Source organism: Drosophila miranda (genome assembly GCF_003369915.1).
Source record: "Drosophila miranda strain MSH22 chromosome Y unlocalized genomic scaffold, D.miranda_PacBio2.1 Contig_Y1_pilon, whole genome shotgun sequence".
Lineage (NCBI taxonomy): Eukaryota > Metazoa > Arthropoda > Insecta > Diptera > Drosophilidae > Drosophila > Drosophila miranda.
In genome coordinates, this window is record NW_022881603.1 from 45,898,782 (window position 1) to 45,920,981 (window position 22,200).

The 22,200-nt window shown below is 41.6% G+C and overlaps 1 protein-coding gene and 1 long non-coding RNA gene across 3 annotated transcripts in view; one reads left to right on the forward strand and one right to left on the reverse strand.

The window, feature by feature from the left end:
- The window catches only part of LOC117189932 (UDP-N-acetylglucosamine--peptide N-acetylglucosaminyltransferase 110 kDa subunit-like), a 44,454-nt gene extending 30,052 nt beyond the window's left edge, over nt 1-14,402 (reverse strand). Inside the window, exons 1-3 of one of the 2 annotated variants that reach the window (XM_033395014.1) lie at nt 14,323-14,402; nt 13,326-13,510; nt 5,904-6,114 (exon numbers count right to left, since the gene is read on the reverse strand). In XM_033395014.1, the coding sequence (XP_033250905.1) occupies nt 5,904-6,114; nt 13,326-13,510; nt 14,323-14,387 (461 nt within the window). In that variant the 5' untranslated portion in view covers nt 14,388-14,402. Of the gene's footprint in view, nt 1-5,903; nt 6,115-13,325; nt 13,511-13,659; nt 13,752-14,322 lie in introns of those variants that run through there. The other variant, XM_033395015.1, reaches the window with a different exon arrangement.
- LOC117189933 lies at nt 13,796-14,142 on the forward strand. Its single transcript, XR_004473599.1, has 2 exons — nt 13,796-13,894; nt 13,994-14,142. It is a non-coding gene; the product is annotated as an uncharacterized LOC117189933 (long non-coding RNA).
- Nucleotides 14,403-22,200: the final 7,798 nt, after the last annotated feature.

The following is a 22,200-nucleotide window of genomic DNA, read 5'->3' on the forward strand; positions in this document are numbered from 1 at the left end:
TACCTCGGTAGGTCAGCTTCGAATAAGCGGGCATCCCACACGGGAGAGTACCGAAATAAGCAGTCTCGGACAGCCAGCGGGTGTTAGCTAGCCTCAATAAGTAGCTCACACACTCCCATCCATACACGATACCTACCCACATCGCAAACCCCCACACCCACCTCACACCGGGCCGGACTAAGTGTGTTACTCGACCCGTGCCGAGAGTCAGCCTGGCTGGGGGCCCGGTATAAAAACTAGCCCAGTCGCTAACGGAGGGCTCAGGGACTTGGCAGCCCCCTGTTCTAATGATGCCTTACCCGGGCAACGTGGATCTCTGCCCGGGCTGACCTTTCCCTTTCTCTGCATCTCGTGGGAACAAGATGTATAGCAACAAAAATAAAAACAAAAAAACAAATGAGTGCGGCGCTCCCCAAATGCCAACCGGGAGCAATCCCAAGCACAGAAAGGCAGCGGCCCAAAGGCCTGGCCCAACCGACTCTACAGCAGGGAATACCTGTAAGGTGGAAGGTGCCTGTGCGAACCCTAGGGGGTCCCATCCCGAATCCGGAGTGGGTGGCAAGGTAACTCCCGAAGCTGACACCGTGGAAGGAAAGCTAAGCAATACTGCGGCTGCCCGACCTTCTGGTAAAGCGGAGGGGGTTGACTTGCCGTCGACAAGCGCCCAAGCCAAACGCTACACCTATGCCGAAAAGAGGAGTGCAGGGCACATACTCCGTCGGCAACATGCCAGCAACGAAGCCAGCCCATCAGCCGACTGGCTGAAGAAGGTGGAATGGGCTTCGGCTGTGCTCCCGGAGTTCACCTTAGAACAAAAAAAGGTGGCTCCCCAGGCCAAGAGGCAGCGCTCGCAGGAGACACCGGGACCGGTAGCCAAGCGATCCAGTGTGCTGCCAAATGTCTCTTTTGCGCAGATTGCCAAGGAGAGGACGCTAATAGGCGTCCTCGACAAAGGCAGCGCAGAGGGAAGAATCCCAAGGAGTCAGTGGAAGTGGGTGGAAGCGGCACTGGCCGACCGCTGCTTCGACCTCCTCGACAAAGACCCAGGACCACCGCCTGTCTGCAAGGATATGTGTTGGTTCCAGGGCAACGTTAAAATAATTGCCTGCGAAGACGAGCGCATCCTCAAGATGTTGCAGAGGTGCAACCCAGGCCTACCGACCTCGGACTGGAAGGTAGCCAAGGTTGAGACGACACAAGGGCCGACCAAAATGAAGGTAAAACCCGTACCTGCATACTTGCGAGAAAGCACCTAAATATCTTTCTGCTCCATAATTATAGTGATGGCGATAACACGGCGGCAAGCCTAGAGATAAACGGGACTCATCTCAGGCTGGTGGCGTCCTATATGTCCCACGAGGAGGATGATCCTCCCAACGCAAAATAGCCAGCGACAGCGAAAGGACGGACAAAGACCTACTTATAGGTTGCGATGCCAACGCCCACCACACCCAATGGGGGAGAAAGGACACTAATGTAAGGGGTGAGTCACTGTTCAGCTTATCCTGAACTCAAATTTATTCATTTGCAATCGGGGCAACGACCCCTCGTTTATAATTAAAAATCGGCAGGAGGTCATTGACCTCACGCTAGTGTCAAACAAACTGCTAGACACAATCAAGAGCTGGAAAGTCCTAGGAGACCACTCCATCTCAGACCACAGGTATATCGAGACGATATTATCCTCCGAGATCCCCAAACCCACCGACTATATCAACCGCAGAAAAGCCAACTGGGAGAAATATAGCACAACCCTGGAGAAACTTCTCCCTCCTAACGCCCCTAATTGCCCGAACACGGAAGACAACCTAAACCGTCTTGTGAACAGGTTTACGGATGCGTGCAATAAAGCCTTCAAGGCAGCATGCCCTTCTAACAGACCAAGGGGAAAAAGAAACCCCCCTGGTGGTCTAAGCAACTAGATACCCTTCGCAGAACTTGCAGGACTCTTTTCAATAGAGCTACAAGAGCAAAGAAGGATACTCACCGGGCAGACTATAAAACCACTATACAAAAAGGAAACGAGGAAGGCTAAAAGAGCTTCCTGGCAAAAATTTTGCTCCGAAATCGAGGGAACGTCGGAGGCCGCAAAACTCCGGAGAGTTCTCTCAAAAACTACCCCTTCGGTAGGTTACCTCAAAAAGAATGATGGTACGTGGACTAACTACAGTGAGGACTCCCTACATATTCTTCTCGACACGCATTTCCCCGGAATTACAACCATCGAGCCGACATACCTCCCAGGAGAGAGATCGGTAGAATTGATGGACCATATCCTTACAAAACGGAACATAAGTTGGGCAATAAAAAGCTTCAATCCGTTTAAATTGCCAGGCCCGGACCAGGTAATCCCGGCCCAACTTCAGAAGGCCGGGGATACGGCCATCAACTGGCTAAGCAGTATCTTCTGGAAGATACTGGCGGTATGCACAATACCGCAAGCATGGCTTAAGGCTAGGATAGTTTTCATCCCTAAAGCAGGCAAAGCCTCACACTCAACCCCGAAAGACTTTAGACCAATCAGTTTATCGTCTTTCCTACTCAAAACCTTTGAGAGACTTATCGGGTTACAATTACGGACAACCATAAGTCCCCAGCTGTACTCAAGTGCGCAGCATGCCTACCGGAAAGGAAAATCCACGGAAACGGCACTTCATGAAGTGATCTCGAGTGTAGAAAAATCGCTGCATCTCAAAGAATACTCACTAATAGTATAGTAGTATAGCTGCAACTGTAAACAAAGCTAAGGGTGTTTTAGCGTTCATCAAGCGTTGGTCCAAGGAGTTTGACGACCCGTACGTTACGAAACAACTGTACATCTCGTTAGTACGTCCTATATTGGAGTATTGTTCTTGTGTGTAGAGCCCGCAGTATAAAGAGCAGCAGGCTGTTATTGAATCCGTGCAAAAGCAATTTTTAATTTTTGCCCTTCGGAACTTTAACTGGGACTCGGGTAGAATCTTGCCACCCTACCGGTCTAGGCTAAATCTTATTGACCTGCCGTCGTTGCACCATCGCAGAATATGCAATGGTGTAATGTTCGTGCACAAGCTCCTTCTTGGGACTGTTGACTCCCAAACTCTCTTGGGTCAGATTGACTTGGCCGTTCCATCCAGGCCTACCCGTACTTTTAGGCCTATCCGTCTACCCATATGTAGGTCTAATTATGCTGATCATGAACCTTTTAGGGTTTTATGCCATAATTATAACTCCCTCTGTCAAACCCTATCCCCTGAACTGTCTCTTAAACTAATTGCATGCAATATTTATAATCATTTAAATTTAGCTAACTTTTAACTTATCTTTTTCCGCCTTTAGTAACTAAGTACCATTATTAACAGATAATTTGTTAATTTAATAAATAAATAAATAATAGCTTTTCTCGATATCGAGGGAGCCTTCAACAATGTCACACGGGGCGCCATTACAGAAGCCCTGACTGACCTGGGGGTGGACCGTCATTTGGTGATGCTCATTGATGAATTGCTCATACGCAGGACGGTGATATCATCGATGGGATCGTCCACCCAGTTGTTCATAACAGCTCTTTCAGCATACGTTAGGTTTGACCCTTCCCAGATTCACGAAATATGAGAGAAAAACAAAATGGCAATTACTTTCATACTCAGTAAGGTATTGAGAATCGATACCACACAAAAGTTTCAGCAGACTCTGCCATGAAATTCTGAATTAAATGGAGGTGGGTAGATTGGCCATTTCGCCTACTGTTTATTGGTGCCTTTTCTAGAGTATTTTAAAGAGTGACATTTTGGGTCTTCCGCTTACACACTGAGACAGGTGTTCCCTTTACCAAACCGAACGAAATTCGTCAAATTTGTAAAGAAGGCTTACTCATCCCAAGTTCGGTGATAATAGCATAGCAAGAGCAAAATCAAATATGCCTGCCATATAAGCTTTAGTAATTTTTGACATTTTTATTTTATTTTTTTTATGAGAAAAAGAGACGTTAATTAATGTCTAATGAATTTATCTATATAATAAAAATGTTTCCCAACTGACTTTTAAAATTTAGAATTAAATTTAAAATTAAATTTGAATTTAAATTTAAACTTAGCATAAATTCTGAGGGCTCTGGGATCTTTGTGTGAACCAACCTGTATAAACAATCTCAAAGTATCCCACACAAAATGTAATTATAATCAAGTATGCTATCTATTTTTGTGTGTGTTCTTTACTGTAAAATACTATACAAGAAAGAATCCAATAAGATATAGAAAATGCGCGTGTGAGCATGTCGCAATTACGTAACTCCCAATCACAAGAGGCACAAGAAGAACAGGAGATAAAGCCATCGAGTGCGACTCGATATTTCGTTCATCCGAATAAGCTTTTTGATGCTATTGGTAAAGAATTCCCCATTGCCATGCGCTCAAAATAAAAAAAACCTTCTACATAAAAATTTTGAAACCACCAGAATAATTGAACTTCTTGCTCGTCGGCACAGATTCATATTCAAACCTATTCCTGAAGATCATTCGCGCATTCAATTAATGCTTCCAAATGACATCGTTTGGAGAAAAAGAAATAACTTACAATATTGCGGCAAATAATTTGCTGGGTGCTAGTCATAAAGTTTTTCTGAAAAAATCTTGTTATAAAAGACATTACAATTATGTACTCAACTCACAACATTTCGAACCACTATAAGATATCATGTAGCCGCCATAGTAGATATGAGACAAACATATGATAAAAACAAAAATGACCAATCGAGCTTTTATACCTTTTTCGATCGGCTTACGACTAGCGTGCGAGGACTAGGGGTAGATCAGTTGAGACTACACTACAGGAAGTCGTTGGGCGTATTGAAAAGACACTCGCCATAAGTTAGCATTAAGTATTGCTTTTTTTCGCCAAAGAAAGGGACTGAAGATTGTGTCGATACGATGCACTGGAAAAAATCTAAAAACACCCTGCCATTTCCCGATGGGTGGATAATGTTCTCAGTTGCAGAACGATAAATGCGGTAACGGTTCACCACGCGGAGTAGTTATAGCCCCCCATCCTGGAAAACAAGGTCACGCCCTAAGTCTACAGACAACAAGATGGGAACGTCACAACAGTTTTGGAGTGAATCGACAGAGTCCCGAACATGTTCTGTTCTCAAGAAAATACAAGATTCAAATTACCAGTGGAACGATTCGATTTCTAACATGGTTAAATCTGAACTCCAATCTCTTCTGGAAGATAAAAACGATGAATGGAAGCATAAGGCAATGAGGGCATTCTACATTTGTAGCTTCGGACGGAAGTGACTACTATCGCCATCATCCACTTTTGTGGGATGCATTCTGATATAAGGTATCATTCTAATAGTTAGGTGAGAGACGGCATACACAAAATTCCACCAATATACCAAATCGTCAGAGAGTCCAGCGAGCAGCATTACTCGGTCTCATGAAATCTACATAGCAGGTAGCTCTGGACCCCATGGTAGATCTGACAAGTGCCACGCGGCTCAATGAGGAAACTATCATTCTAAGCCAGACATTCGACTTCTTATTTCCTTCCCTTATTTCCTGTAAAACCACAAGTACACTTATCTCTGAGACAGTGGAAGCGCTGAACTAAACCGAGTCCCACTCACGTGTGTCTCGGGTCACACAGACACCTCGGGCTTCCAGGGTACTGACAAGTGTGCCAGTGCCAGAGACAAATTACCTCCGAATAACATTGATAGACATCACCCCTCAGATTTTTGGTAGACCCACTACCACTCTGTCATCGTCCGCATGGTCAAGACACACGGGCTGCCCCTATTAGCGCTACTTGGCATTATAAAATCGGGCTAAAATCATAATATATAATTCATAATTATAATAATTTAAATTAATTGAAACTAGTTTTATACGACATCTGTAAGATTTTATCTGATCACTTACCTATAAGCTTCAGCCAGTACAGGATTTTGTTTTATTGCCAAAGTAGAGAATTGCGCAGACTTATCAAGCCTTCTGCACTGAAAATGAATTGATGACAACAATAACAACACTCCAGTATTTGTACTATCTTGACGCCATAATTGCATGCAATGTTTTTCTGCACTTTCATAATCCACAGCTTGGTATTCTCTATGAGCCAACTCCAGTAAACCTAAAAAATAACACATTAAATTATCCCATCTTAGAAATTATGGGGAATAAATACATAATTATATACTATAACTAAGAGAATGCCACCCGTGCGCTACGCCCAAGGCGTTTCACAATATCATTGATTACATGCTGCTGTAATCGTCTTCTTCTTTGCCATCTTGATCTCAATTTTAGTCTTTATCTTGAATCACATAAATTGGTGCTCCCGTTTTCACATTCTGAAAGACTTCTTCGTGTTCAAAACGAAAACATTTTCCGCAACGAAATGAAAAGTAAATGGCTTTTTATACAACAAAAATAATCTTAATTGGGAAAAAATAGATGATGCATTCTGTTACTTTTAGTTCGTCAGATATGTTAAATACATAGTTGTTGCATCTAAGATGTCTTGATCTTTTAAAACAAGCAATTGCAAAAATAAAGGCGTTTTTATCACGCTGCATATTTTCGAAGCAGCCAGGTTAGCTGTTTTTGTTAGCCAGAATCGATGAGAAAAGGAAAGATATTGTTCGGGCGAAGCCCGGGTGTAAATTTTGTACCATCGTTCTATTGCCTATCAATTCATTTTCCTTTCCATTTTGGTCATTATACTAAACTAACGTAACGTAAGCGTAGCTTTATCTATGCTCGCTCAGCAACATGCTCTCATTTAATCATCTAGTCTTTATCTATGCTCGCTCTTGTTATCTTTTCTTTCCTATGCCGCCGCTAAGCCGTCAGCAGCTGCGCCTGCTCTAGTAGTTACCTCTTGATATAGTTGGAGAACAGACCCTTTTTGTCCCCAATCTATTACTTTGGCTCGAGATCGGCTCGCTTTCCTCATCCAAGTGTATCACTCTAATACTATTGCAAAAGGCTCTGGCATCTTCGGCCACCCTCAACACACAAAATAACTATAATAAAATTTATAACGTTTCGGAAATTATTAATTCGTGAAATTATTGAACAATCATAGTCAGCGAAAAAGCTCATTGTCTCAACATTTGGTGACCCCGACGTGATCGTCAATAACAATTTGGAAAGAAACAATTATAAACAGTGAAAACTATCCACTAAACATAACTGCTCGAACGCGAAGCGGTTAGTTCCCATTTCGTCGCGCGCTTGCTTACAAGCACTAATACAGCTACGTGCATTAGCGGCTTCGGGTTCGCTGCACTTGCGCTTGCATACCAAAAAAAATCAAACGGTTGGTTCTTCGATTCTTCTTTGTGCTTTGCACGCTGCTGCCTGTCGAAAATGGATGAGTCTAATGACTTGCCGGAAAACAGGGTGTCTTTTTACAACTTAAAGGCACTCTCAATATACAACAAAGCCGTTTCACTTCGAGAGACGATATTGAATGATGAAAACAACCCAACCAGTGAAGATGCGCTAAGTGTTCATTTAAAATTCTTGAAAAAAATGTCCGACTCATTTAATGTTACTCATTCTAATTTAGAAGAGCTTGATGTAAGCGAAATTGGCAGCGACTTAAGAAACAATTTTGAGGATTTGGCGATGGAAATCGAAGTTCGTATTCGCTCAGCACTCCGCAGGACTACCCAGAACATGCCGCATCACTCAACGATACGACCCGAGCTCAACGTTACTGCCTCCGGAAATGTACGGTCACGACATCATATTCCTGACAGAGAAGTTCCAGCACCTGCGCTCATGTTTTGATGGACCTGCCCTGGAGGCTGTTCGCTCTTTGGAAGTATCAGAGAGCAATTATGATATTGCATTGGACATTTTAAACAATCGTTTCAATAATAAACGTTTAATCTTTCAGGCACACGTCGCTGAGATTCTGAGGCATGAGAAGGTTGAAGATGGGTCAACTACAAAGCTACGTACTTTATCGGACAAGCTTCATTCTCACATGAGAGCGCTTAGGTCGATGGGTACCTTGGAGGAAATAGCATCATCAGGATGCATCATCGTTCACTCCACATACAAGTATCTCGACTCTGATACCAGGACCAAATGGGAGCAGCTGTCGCCCCCTAACGTCATACCAACATGGGACCATTTTTCGGTTTTTTTGGAGAGGAGATGTCAAGCCATGGAGACCATGGATCAAGCTATGTTGATTCAAACCAATAGCAGTCAGGTTGGAAAACATAAACGAATCACTCATTCAAAACACAGTCTTGTTGCTACAAATACAATCGTATTGGAATGCGTACTCTGTGATAATAAAGGGCATAACATTTACAGCTGCACTCGCTTTGGAAACCTTTCGCCATCTTTGCGTCTTAGAGAGGCAAGGACAGACTCATGCTCAGGCCCCAATCTTTCAAGTTCTCTTGTTGCCGCTTCATCACCATGCTCGCCTCCTGCTCAGAATCTTAGCTCAGACGTAGTGCTTCTAGCCACGACAGTCATTATGATAAAGAGTCGATTTGGTGATCTTCTTCCTTGCCGGGCTCTTCTGGATTCAGGCTCTCAGATTAATTTAATATCCTCTCGCTTTGCTCAGAAGCTTCAGCTGAAACGAGCCAAAGGGTCGGTATCAGTATCCGGTATCGGCGCTGATTCTGCATTTCACACGGAAGGTTCAGTTAATTTGGTCATTCAATCCAGGACTTCCGATTACTTCACGAGTCTCACAGCTCTCGTTGCTCCACGTATTACAGGAAACCAGCCTGCTTCTTCATTTGATGTATCCAAATGGGAAATTTATTTATTTATTTATTAAATTAACAAATTATCTGTTAATAATGGTGCTTAGTTACTAAAGGCGGAAAAAGATAAGTTAAAAGTTAGCTAAATTTAAATGATTATAAATATTGCATGCAATTAGTTTAAGAGACAGTTCAGGGGATAGGGTTTGACAGAGGGAGTTATAATTATGTCATAAAACCCTAAAAGGTTCATGATCAGCATAATTAGACCTACATATGGGTAGACGGATAGGCCTAAAAGTACGGGTAGGTCTAGATGGAACGGCCAAGTCAATCTGACCCAAGAGAGTTTGGGAGTCAACAGTCCCAAGAAGGAGCTTGTGCACGAACATTACACCATTGCATATTCTGCGATGGTGCAACGATGGCAGGTCAATAAGATTTAGCCTAGACCGGTAGGGTGGCATCCAATATCAGCCTTGCTGACCCACCCTTCAACAAATCTCAGCGCATCGATGTACTTATGTACTTACTTAGCCAGCTTATTTTACGACATTTTATGCGTTGGACAGATCAAATTGGAGAGGGGACTTCCTATAATACACAAAACCCGTCTCGGCTGGGTTGTCACAGGTGGAGGTCATTACTCCCACAGCTCAGTGCTCCTACCTGCCTCTAGTTCGACCGAATTGAGTCAAACGCCTACCGTTGGTTTGGATGAGCTAGTGCGAAGGTTCTGGGAAGTGGAAAACTGCCACGGTCCCGCTACAGAAGCAACAAAGGAGGAAATTGCTTGCGAGGAACATTTCAAAAAACATTGCGGTCGGCTTCCAAGTGGCGAGTACTGCGTTCAATTGCCTTTAAAGCTGAGTGACAGTCTTCTTGGAGATTCTTATCAACAAGCCTATCGCAGATTCCTCAATCTAGAGCGCAAGCTGGTTCGCAAACCTCTTCTCAAGGCCCAATACGCCGCATTTATAAAGGAATACGTCTATTTGAATCACATGTCCCCTGCACATTTTTTCTTCCTCATCACTGCGTCTTAAGAGAAGACAAAACCACCACAAAACTCCGAGTAGTTTTCGACGGATCCGCTTGTACATCTACAGGATATTCCCTCAACGATATATTGATGTCAGGCCCAACAATTCAGCCAAAGTTAGTTACGACTCTTCTTCGATTTCGTACCGTTCGTATAGCATTGACTGGTGACATTTGTAAAATGTATAGATGCGTCCGTGTCTCGCCCCAAGATAGTTTTCTGCAGTGCATACTGTGGCGTGACTCACCCCTCGAGGAGCTAAGAACATTCAAGCTGGATACCGTGACCTATGGAACGAAACCAGCAGCATTTCTGGCCGTCCGTTCTATGCACCAACTAGCGGCAGACGAGAGTTCGTCATATCCAATTGGCTCTGAAGTTGTGCTGCGGGACTTTTACGTGGATGATTTGCTAACGGGGGAGATACTACAAATGAGGTGCTGGAAATAATTCGCCAGGTGTCAGGACTCTTAGCCAAAGGAAATTTCAAGATCAGGAAATGGTGTTCCAACGATACATCTGTACTCGATCAAACACCTCATGAAGATAGGGAAACATTTGTTAAATTTACTGATGGCAGCGATGTAACCAAGACGCTAGGTTTAGCATGGAATCCCACTTCGGATGAGCTATTATTTTCATTCTGTCCCAATCAAGTCCCTTCGAAACCAACTAAGCGAGTTGTATTGTCAACTATTGCACGATTTTATGATCCACTCGGACTTATAGGGCCAGTAATTACTAAAGCAAAAATATTTCTACAGCAGCTGTGGAAAGAACAGCTTCATTGGGATGAAAGTCTGCCAGTCTCCTTACGCACAACTTGGATCAATTTTATTCAGCAGTTTGACTCTTTGCAACAAATTTCTTTCCCGCGTCTATCGTTCCATCGAAGCAGCAACCTTGAAATGCATGGATTTTGTGATGCCAGCATGAGTGCTTATGGAGCTTGAATCTACGCTGTTTCGCAAGGCGACAATGGAGTCAAGGCAAATCTTCTATCTTCCAGATCTCGTGTAGCGCCACTGAAGACTATCACAATACCCAAGTTGGAATTATGTGGTGCAGCGCTACTCGCTCAGCTTATGCATGAAGTGTCTTTGCTGAACTTCAATTGCTCTTATTATTGCTGGTGTGACTCCACAGTCGTTTTGGCTTGGATCAAGAATCAACCATCCAACTTCAATGTATTTGTCGCTAATAGAATTTCTGTTATTCAGGAACTCACATCTGGAATGTCTTGGCTGCACGTGCCAACTGATCTAAACCCTGCCGATATGCTTTCTCGAGGATCATTACCAGCTGAGCTCATCAATTCTCATCTTTGGAAGTATGGACCTACATACTTGACAGCCAGTAAGGATCAATGGCCAAGTACGCCTGCTCTTCCAGAGCCGGTTTTGGAGGCACGAAAAACCATACTTATTACAAACTGCGCGTCAAGATATTTGGTGGAAGAATCAAAGTTTGTAAATTCCTTCCCCAAAATGCAACGAATTTTTGCGTATGTATGCAAATTCATTTATCGACGAAAGTCTGGAATAACTGTGGAGGACTTGCGTTTGGGAACCGAACTGCTTCTTCGTCTTACTCAGCAATCTCGTCTATCTACTGAAATAAGAGCCCTGGAAACGCGAAAGGACATAAAGGCTTCAAGCTGGATCGTCTCGCTTTCGCCATTTTTAGATGGCCCTTGGATCCTCGCTTCTTGGATTTGATGAGCTGTGCACTCTCGCGTGCAATATCTGTGCAATCATTAATTCAAGGCCATTGTTTCCTCTTTCAGAGAACCCTGCAGATCTCGATGTACTCACGCCCAGCCATTTTCTGGTTGGCGCCCCCATCACAACTTTCTTGGAGCCTGACTTGGTTCATTTAAACGTCGATCGCTTGGACCGTTGGCAGAAGGTCACACAGCTTCAGTAAATCTTTTGGTCTCGCTGGCGCCAATCGTATTTAACCTTCCACGGGGGAGTATGTTCGGGCGAAGCCCGAGTGTACATTTTGTACCATCGTTCTATTGCCTATCAATTCATTTTCCTTTCCATTTTGGTCATTATACTAAACTAACGTAACGTAAGCGTAGCTTTATCTATGCTCGCTCAACAACATGCTCTCATTTAATCATCTAGTCTTTATCTATGCTCGCTCTTGTTATCTTTTCTTTCCTATGCCGTCGCTAAGCCGTCAGCAGCTGCGCCTGCTCTACTAGTTACCGCTTGATATAGTTGGAGAACAGACCCTTTTTGTCCCCAATCTATTACTTTGGCTCGAGATCGACTCGCTTGCCTCATCCAAGTGTATCACTCTAATACTATTGTAAAAGGCTCTGGCATCTTCGGCCACCCTCAACACACAAAATACCTATAATAAAATTTATAACGTTTCGGCAATTATTAATTCGTGAAATTATTGAACAATCATAGTCAGCGAAAAAGCTCGTTGTCTCAACAGATATCGATGCCGAAAATTTGTGAAAACGGGAGCACCTTAAAACGAAACGTCTTGGCTGAAAATGTAATCCGCAAAGTAATTGCAGCCCGGAGCCTACCTGATAATCTTAATAAAACGAATTCCGAAGAAATTTTAATAGTTTTGGAAAGATTTGTCTGATTTATCTGCATCAGCATAATTTAACATTTTAAATTTTGTAATCACTTTATTTTCATTTCAGGAAATCGCTAGTTAATCACAGCCATTTGACGAACAAAACCGTCTTGAGCCAAATACTTGATTTTTTCTGAGTTCTCAACTAGTTTTGCTTTTAGTACAGAAATAATTATTAATGTTTGTCGTGACAAAATTAAGTGTGGAATCAAAAACTACAGTACCAGGCATATTTTCTCAGAAACTGGTACTAACTACGCCTCACCAAAGACTGAGTATTTTTTTAAGATTCAGGAACAACTCAGCCGCCCAAAATCATTGACGAACAGACGAAGTCAGTTAGGCCAAATTTACTGCAGAGCTATTGGTTAAGGCGCTTAAGCTTTACTCCAACTTTTAAATTGTTCGTTCATTTATCTTAATAATAAATATTAAATTTTATTAGACATCTTAGATAATAGCTCGTATAACTGTGTTATTATATCCTAATAGAGTATTGTGGTTTAGACCCATAAGTTGAAAAAATCTTCAGACCAAAAACACATGTATACACATACATGCATTCATACATACAAACAAGTCCCAGTTTTGCCGCTTTCTGTATGAAACTGCATTCTTTTTTTTTGTCTCAAATTCACATACCTACTACATATGTATTATGGACGAAATTTGTGATTTAGGTAGCCATTGGTATAAAACGATTCAACCTCTGGTTAGCTTGATTATAAAATATAAGATTTAGTAGCAAATGAAAGTATAAATTAAATAATTAGTTTGCATCACATACAATTTCTAGGGCCTGCTGTATGTGTATTTTCTATTCTATTCTGTATCCATTCAAGTATGCCTGCACAAAATCATTTTATTTGGAAATACGAATATATGTTATGCACACCGCCCATATGTTTACATACACATTTAATGTGTTAGCTGTGTTTTCCGTATTCTTACCGACAGATGATAGGGATTGCTGATGTTCATTTTGTTTCCCAACTGCATTGTTGATTGTTACAATTGATTGCTGTTGCAATAGGGAATGTGCCGACGACTGCGATTGAGGGCCCTGTCCTTGAGAGTGCATGTTCGCCGTTTGTTCTACATATACATATGTATATCCAACGATGACAAAATGTGGCCTAAAATCAATAAGTAACGTAAACTGTTATTGTTAATGCAACGTAATTTACAGTGTACAACTTATATACGAAAGCTTGAATCTGAAAAAACTTGTGAGTGTGCAATTATGTTACAACTAAGAACATCCAACTTCAAAAAATCCTCACACCTTTACAAATATTTAATTGTAACTCAGCTGTCGAGAATTTAAACGCGACTAGTGATGTAAAAAAACATCGATGCATCGAGCATCGATGTTTTTCTGCCGATGTTTACTGATGTTTTTCGATGTTTTTGCTGATACCGATGTTGAGTGATGCATCGATGTTTTGCAAAACATCGGTAGTTTAATTTCATATCATTGCGTATTTGTCTTCTGTAAGCAGCAACACAGCAAAGCCAAAGTAAGTAAACATATTTTACTTAAAATGAATCAAATTTACTATAGATGGTATACATTTGTTTAAATATGAAACTGCGAACGCCGTTAACATCATTTGAAGGCAACCCGTTGCGTGTTTGGGAAGGTATGAAGAGCACTGTTCTGTCACAGAGATATGCCTTATTAATAATACAGTATATACAGTACAAATTCAAATTCATTCATACACAAATACTCATAAATACAATTGTCCATGTCACTTCATGTGAATGAATATGACGACACGAAAATTACATTAGCAACTAAGAATAGACAATTTCACTTGTAAACTAGAACCCACCAAAAAGAATGAAGCAATAAACTATTTACTTTGTTGCTGCCAAATACCTAAGTAAATGCACTGAAATTTAACCCCCGCACAGAGTGCACCCTATCTAAAAATACACTCACATGGAGCCTGGCGTTCCTTCCCATACAATAAGAGAAAGCGAAGTTTTGAAACATCGGTGATACATCGATGCATCAAAGAATAAATCCGATGTATCAATCGAACATCGATGTTTGATTTTGACAACATCGATGGACATCGACATCGATGTTTTCATTCAAATTTACATCACTATACGCAACCTTCTCCAGTTAAGTTTTGATAACGAATGGTTGCCACATCGGCAGAATTTAAATTACTTAGAGGGAAACAAGCAATAGGAACATCAAAAAAGAACATAAACAAATTTGTGGTTGTTTTTGCTACAGTTTTTTGAACTGCAGCTTAAAATATCGCGAAGGATTCCCGATTTACTTTTGAAACACAAAAAAAACTGGTGATCATTTTTTAGAAAAACGAAAACATATTTCTAACGGAAACTAACGAAAAATGGGATCTTAATTCCTTTCCTTTCGTTCGTTTATTTTCGTAGTGACCAGATGAGTGTTTGTTTTGCGCTCCTCGTTTTCTTTTATTTTGCATGAATAGCCAGTGTTTTGACAAAATAATCTTTTAATTAACTCTCTAATCAGCCTACAATCTTAAACTATACTCCGAAACATAATTTAATATTTTATTTCATGTGTCGGCTAATTTAATTAACTGTTCTTCGTCTCTCCACCACTAAAATTTCTGAGCAGTAGGGCTCTGTTTTATTTACTCTTGCTGTTACCGCTCTCCTTTCCTATTTTACTAGTTCCGCTTTAAGCATTTGTCCGGGACATTGGTCTGATAGCTTTTTGTCTTGAATTTTGTTGTTGTTTTCTTTTTTAAAATAAAACGATTACAATAAAGTTTTCTGCGTTCTGTGGCAAAAAAAAGTTCCAAGAAGGATTGATCAGACAAGTGTCCCTTGGTGGTTCGGCGATATGTATGCTATCGCGATATGTAATAGTTTTCATAACAGTTTTGAGGTATGCCGTATCGTTAAGTAGTGTTCCAGTCCCACCTGAACGATAGGTGGCCAGGGCTGAGGGCGACGCGCCATCTAGCGGAAGTCCAGGGAGGCTCGATGGTGTATGGGGACATCGGGGGGAGCTGGAGCCGTCACTGGGGATATAAGGAAGAGAATAGGATTAGTTATATGTATTAGTAAGGGAAAAAGGGATAAATAGGAGTGAAAATATTAGAAAACGTGGATTGGATTATAGAAATCGTGGAGCGTGGACGGAGTAACGTCGAAATTGGAAATTTTGTGCTTAAAACAGAAAGTTTGAAGTGAGTACAGAAAAGGCGGGCGATAAAATAGGTTGTAATGCAGAAAATTTTACAAACAGCAGGCAAGGAATATAGCCACCAGAACCGGGCCAGAAGGTTTCCTGGAGAGGGACACTGGAGTTCGAGAAAGTCGACTGCAGAGAAGAAGACTGCCCAACGGAACCTGAGTGAGTTCGTTCCAGTTGCGCGTGTGTGCGCCAAGTAGCGCGGGACGTGTGAAGGGGGAGGGTGAAAGGGAACGATTTAGCTGCCAGGGCGATTCTAGCCACACCGCACGATCGTTGCATCGCCTTCCAGTGCGTGGCATACGTTTGGTCTCATTCACCAGGTAACAACCCCGAAACCCTATTCACACACACACACACGCGCACACGTATACTCGGACCTATATAAGTTTAGGGCTGACCGGCCACGGCCAGCGATCGCCCACGTCGTTTGAATTTAAAGAAAAAAAACATAATCCGCACTCCAAACACCGTTCCACATTAAATGTTATTTTGTTCCGTGTGTTGTCCTTTATTTAGTAATTAGTATTAGCTTAAACCGTTTAACGTACATTGAAAAAAAATATGTAAAAACACCAACACCTTTCACGAACCTAAATCTGCGATCAGCTGTTCAGTGCCAGAAGATTAACCCTTAGTGGGTGACGCGGGGTCCCATCAGTCCACCGTATTTGGTCGAGCGATTTGTGAAAAAAATATTGTTTATTGTTAATGTCCCGGAGACCCTTAACAAGAGCTCTTGGTAGGTTAAGTCTCCGTAGGGGCCCGAGTTAAATTAACTCCCGTAAAACTGGATCCAGTCAACTACACATATTCCATTACGTATGGGTGAGGGTATCCCTGTTGGTTGAACGAAATTTCAGCAGTTATTTCCTTGTTTGCCTTTGTGTCGAACGTTTTGGTGTTTCTTAGTGGTTAGTGATAATTTTGAGTATAGCTATTTATTAATGAGAAAGATAAAATTGTCAATTTACGATTATTAAAGCTTGGATATATATTGAAGCATGATGCATTAAATTTAAAATAGAGGGAGGACGCGTGGCGTAAGCCATGGATTAGGCCAGCCGTTACCGTTCCAGCAGAGGGTGGCCAAAATGAACGTTGTGTTTGGTCACAGGTAGGGCGGGCGCGCGAAGTGATAACACCCAAGCTTCACCCACTTGATAGCCGTCTGTTTATGATTTTCTTTGTTGTTGTTAGGTTGTTGTTAGTTTTGATGTCCCGAGAAGTAGTATGTCTCCTTTTTTGTCTACATTTGGCGGGCAAGGGGAACTACCCAGCCCTGGGGTCGACAGCTAGCCGGCATTGCCCTCTGGGAAACAAGCCAAGTGTAACAGTAGGACATTTTCGGATGGGCTTAAAAGAGCTGACCGTTGGGTAACTCCACGGAATCTGCAAGTGCCAACTGTCCCTCAGCCGCTCGTGGCTGAAAAACTACCTCCGGCCACTCCAAGTCAGCAGCAGTTGGTTTCGTTTGCCACTTCAAGGGCAACGACTGCTGCTGTTTATGCCAATTGTATTTATCACCTCAGAGAGCACCTCACCAGAAATCTTATTAGCCTCCGTGTCCGTCCACAAGCTAACTAGCTGTCCCGTCCATTCCGATCTCACCAGTAAATAGATGTCCCGAACTACCGAATTTTGCCATCACAGGTACCAGCCATGCGGTGGGCCCCTGACCGCACATTTAATGCTGTTGCTGCCGTCGTCATAAAGGTGGAGAAGTTTAATTTATCTTATGCCACGGATAGAATTTCATTTAAGTTAAGCGTTTCCCCAACAGATCGCCTTCAAACGTCTCAATACTCAAAATCAGCACAACGTGCCATTATCATTCTCATCATACTGCCACCCGTCCAAAAAACTAACTTCTTCTCTTGTTAAGGGTCTACGCAATATGCTCAGCATTTTCATCCCACATAATTGTGTTTACCGAGACCTGGTTGAAATCTCAATTGACGAGCAGCAATTGCCCGCTGTTTCCCTATCAGATAAGATCATATGATATTTAATAGACTTCAATTTGCCAGGCACTGTTTAGTTATCGTTAAACGTGTATACTAAATTAAATACGTCGGCACGTAATGATCAGGCCATTGCCAATCTCTTTGCTCAATTTCTCCAACCAACCTATGCTCAGGAAAGCTACTCTGGGAAGCCCTTCTCATACGGCTTACCAAGATCAATACGCATTTTCAGCCCCTTGTTAAATGAACGATCTCTGCTTTATGATCTTCGATAAGTTAAGCCGGTTTCTTCACCGGGTCGTGAAGGAGTTCCCGGCTGTGTACATAAGTATAGCGCTGAGGCTCTGTGTGGACCCATTCTTACACTTTTCACCATGTCAATTGATTTAACCTGCTTACGACCGATATGAAACGAAACGTTTATAATTTCTCTTCATAAGAAAGTTAGGAAGTCACACGGCAAGAATTATAGAGGTATATTTAACTTATCCCCTATTCATAAAATTTTCGAGAATATTTTAACTCCGCACCTGTAGCATTTCTGCAAATCGCTTATATCTGCAGCTCAGCATAGATCTATAAGGCAACAATCGTCTACCAAAAATTAATTAGAGTTGGTTCGTAATAGGCTATTCACACTGATGACCATCCACCAGCCCATCCGTTTCGGGGATGGTCCGTAAGGTTTTGCCGTTTCGAAATTTCCCAGTTAGTCCACAATCCATTTTGGATGTTCCTAAGCCACACGTTTCTATGCGATAGTTAGCCGATGGTTTTCAAATTCAACTCTGAATAATTGTCATTCACAACAGAAAAATGGTATTCACTGCGCAAACGTAAATAATGTTTGTGACAAAATAAACAAAAAAACAACAACTATCATGCCCAATGGCTCGGATGTATTCAAGGCTGCAGGTGTGTGGCGAATAAATGGCAGACGACTGACAACATAGAACAAATATTTCTATGATCTGTAAATGCTTTATGTTATGCATAAGTTATTCTTTAATAATGAGTTTTTTCGGAGATTATCGAGTTGGATCTGGACGGATCATGTAGCTCCAGCATTTTTCTGCTAGCAAGGGCCCCCGCCAAAGCGAACCAAAAAAGACGACACTTCTTGTATGGCTGAGATCGCCAGAGAGCGACTCGAAGAGCAGAAGGACCTTCACAGGAAGAAGGAAGAACTTGATATGAGGCAGGAAAAGATGGTCGAGGACCTCATCAACACGCAAAAAAAATTCCAGAATGATTTATTGGAAGTGCTGAGATATATAAATAAATAAGTTTGTAGTTTGCATTACGGTCTAAACAATATTTTGCGATTGCATATCGTATCTGTTCGGCTCACTGATTCAAGGTACCAGAACTATTGCTGCTATCGGGCTGTTCGCATAATTTGCTGTTGAGCCACAGCCGTAATAATTGCTACATTGTCATCATCCATTATAAGAAAAAAATTAATAAATGTTCCGCGCAAATTTAATGTACTTGGTTTTGGCATCAGAAGATATTCCAGCTATTCCACAATCCATTTTTGATGTTCCAAAACCGCACGTTTCCATGCGATATTTATCCGAAAAAATAGTTGGCGCCTAGATACATTTCAAATCGTACTTTAAATTGTAAATCGTTGAAGACTAAAAAAAAAATTTCAACATACACAATACATATTGGAGAAACCAGATATTGGTGGTAGTATTATTTTGCCGCCATTAAATCGAAAAATAATACACGCAAGTCGAAATGGACTGCATATATTGAAAATCTGGCTATACAATACTGCGGATTTCGGGGTACCGAAATAATTCCGTTAATATCGACCGGGATATATCCAACTGCGGCTCTATTGTTATTTCTGCAATCAATGCGTCGCCAATAATGCGGATTAATCTGGAAAATCTGGAGGAGATTGTCCGGAAAATGCTTGAAGTTCAGAAGGAGCAGCAGATATTAGAGTATGAGCAGCAGGAAACAAAGCGAGAGATACTCCAGCAAATTGCGAGCAGCCAAGGCCAAACCAACTTCCAAACAGAGCTACTGCAATTTTTAAGGGAGTCCAAAGAATAACGATTATTGTACATCTATGGATTGTTTTATTATAGTATTTAGTTCAATTCTCTCTTAGTCATTGCTTAAGTCGGTCGTGTTTCTGGCTCCTGAATTCTGTGCCCTTTGATTAAATATTATTAAACATTATTGTCTTTTTTTTTTGGTATATCACCGAATCTTAATAATATTGATTATTAATTGTGTTGATCACCAGTATTTCGTTTGCAATCAACTGTTTAATATAAATTCGACTCGCTCAAGCAATTTGTTATTGCTTTTATCCAGTTTGCTTTTGATCATCGTTTATTCGGTGTGCACTGCTGTCACGCATCGGAGATTGCATCGCCTACACTCTCTCTTGAAAGCATAAGCGGGCCTGCTGTTCGCATTTTTGCTCTAACTCTCTCTGGATTGCCTACATTTCTTATTATACCCGATACTCAAAATGAGTATAGGGATATAGATTTGTGGTGAAAATGGATGTGTGTATCGACCAGAAAGAAACGTTTCCGACCCCATAAAATATATATATTCTTGAGCTATGTCTGTCTGTCCATCCGTCTGTCCCTATGAGCGCCTAGTGCTCAGAGACTATAAGAGCTAGAGCAACCACATTTTGAATCCTTTCGCCCCCACAAAGGACGAAAATCTATGGCATCCATAATTTCAAAAATACGAGAAATCCAAAGGCGCAGAATCGAAGAGAATGAATATGTCTTCTAGACAGAATCTGAACCAGATCGTATAATTATTTTAGCCAAAATCAAGAAAACAATTTCATTCTCTCTCGCTCTGTCTCTCCCTAACACACATGTCATGGTCGGCTTTGCCTATTGTAAAAAGTGAGTTCCTAGATCTCAGAGACTATAAGAGCTAGAGCAACCAAATTTGGTATCCACACTCCTGTGATATCGAACCTTGACAAGTATATTTCAAAATTTCGTCCCACCCCTTTCCGCCCCGCAAAGGACGAAAATCTTTGGCATTCACATATCGAAAAAACTATTGGAGCTGGAGTAACCAAATTTTGTATCCATACTCCTGTTAGATCTCTTATATCCAAAAGTAACAAATTAATTTGTAGTGGCTATGCAGCACAACGACATTTGGATTCTGGACTTCTGTAATATGACACTATTACAAGTGTATTTCAAAACATCGCCCCGCCCCCTTTCCCTCACACAAAGGATGAAAATCTGTGGCATCCAAAATTTCAAAGATACGAGAAAACTAAAAACGTAGTATCGTAGAGAATAAATATATCTTTTAGACTGCAGAATCTGAGCCAGATCGTATAGGCTTTGCCTATCTCAAAAAGTGAGCGCCTAGATCTCAGAGACTATAAGAGCTAGAGCAACCAAATTCAATATCCACAATCCTGTGATATCGAACTTGCACAAGTGTATTTTAAAATGTCGCCCCCACTAAGGACACAAATCTGGGGCATCCACAATATTGAAGATACGAGAAAACTAAAAAGACACAATCATAAAGAATGGCAATATCTACCAGATTGCCGATAAGATAGATCTAAATCTAGATAAGATCAGAGCCAAAAAGAACAAATCAATTTGCAACGCCCAACGACTTGTTCAGACACGTTTTCTGTCTCTCCCGCACGCACTCTTTTAATGTAGCCATACTGACTATGTATAGGGTATAAATGTAGAGTTGCAGTCGCATCAGCAACTCACAACGTTCCCCCTCGCTTTGGACTATTTTTTTGTTGTCTCTGCTTTGGTGAGTTCACTGTTTGTTTCCTGCACTTCGTTGGATCGTCTTCTCTGAAATATTGTCGCTGCTGCTGATATTCGGACAGACAGACTCGAACTTGGCTTGTGGAAGTCCGGAAATCATTCGTGACTCTCTACAAGAAGTTTCTAGCCCTAGAATCGCAGTTTCTTCCGGTGTTTTTTATCTATCCCATCCCTGCAGTTCCTGCTGTCATCACTACCGAAGGTGAGGCTACAACGGAGGATGTTAAACAACATATTTCGTCTAAACTAAACGCTTCGCCTGATGATATATGTAGTTGTGATTAAAATTACATTTAAACATTAGCGGAACATATCATCTTTTAAAATTCTTCTCATTGTTCTTTTCTATCTAAATCTCTTGAGCCGTCAATATGGCCTGATCATACAATTATGCATGAGTTCCTACATAAAGATGCTAACCTGAGTCCCAGAAATACCGATCATGCCCGAATTTTCGGTCGCACGAAGAAGGGGAGAGTGTGCGAGTGGATGGGAAAAGAAAAAAAAATAGGAAAAGGAAGTAGAGTAGAAGAGTAAAAGAATAAAATTAGAATAAGCTAAACAAATTACCTATTAATTCAACTTTAAGGGGTAAAGGGGATTTCGTTTTGCTTTGAGTGCAAGTCTCAGTATACATATGTATGTAAGTAAAAAAAAACGAGGGGGAACGTTGTGAGTTGCTGCGGACACCGCAACTCTACATTTATACCCGATACTAAGTCAGTATGGCTCTCCTCCGGCAGACGCCGCTAATATTAAACGACTCGACAAAGAATGCGTGCGAGAGAGACAGAAAATCAGTCTAAGCGTGACGTCGGGCGCTGCGTAGCCACTGCAAATGT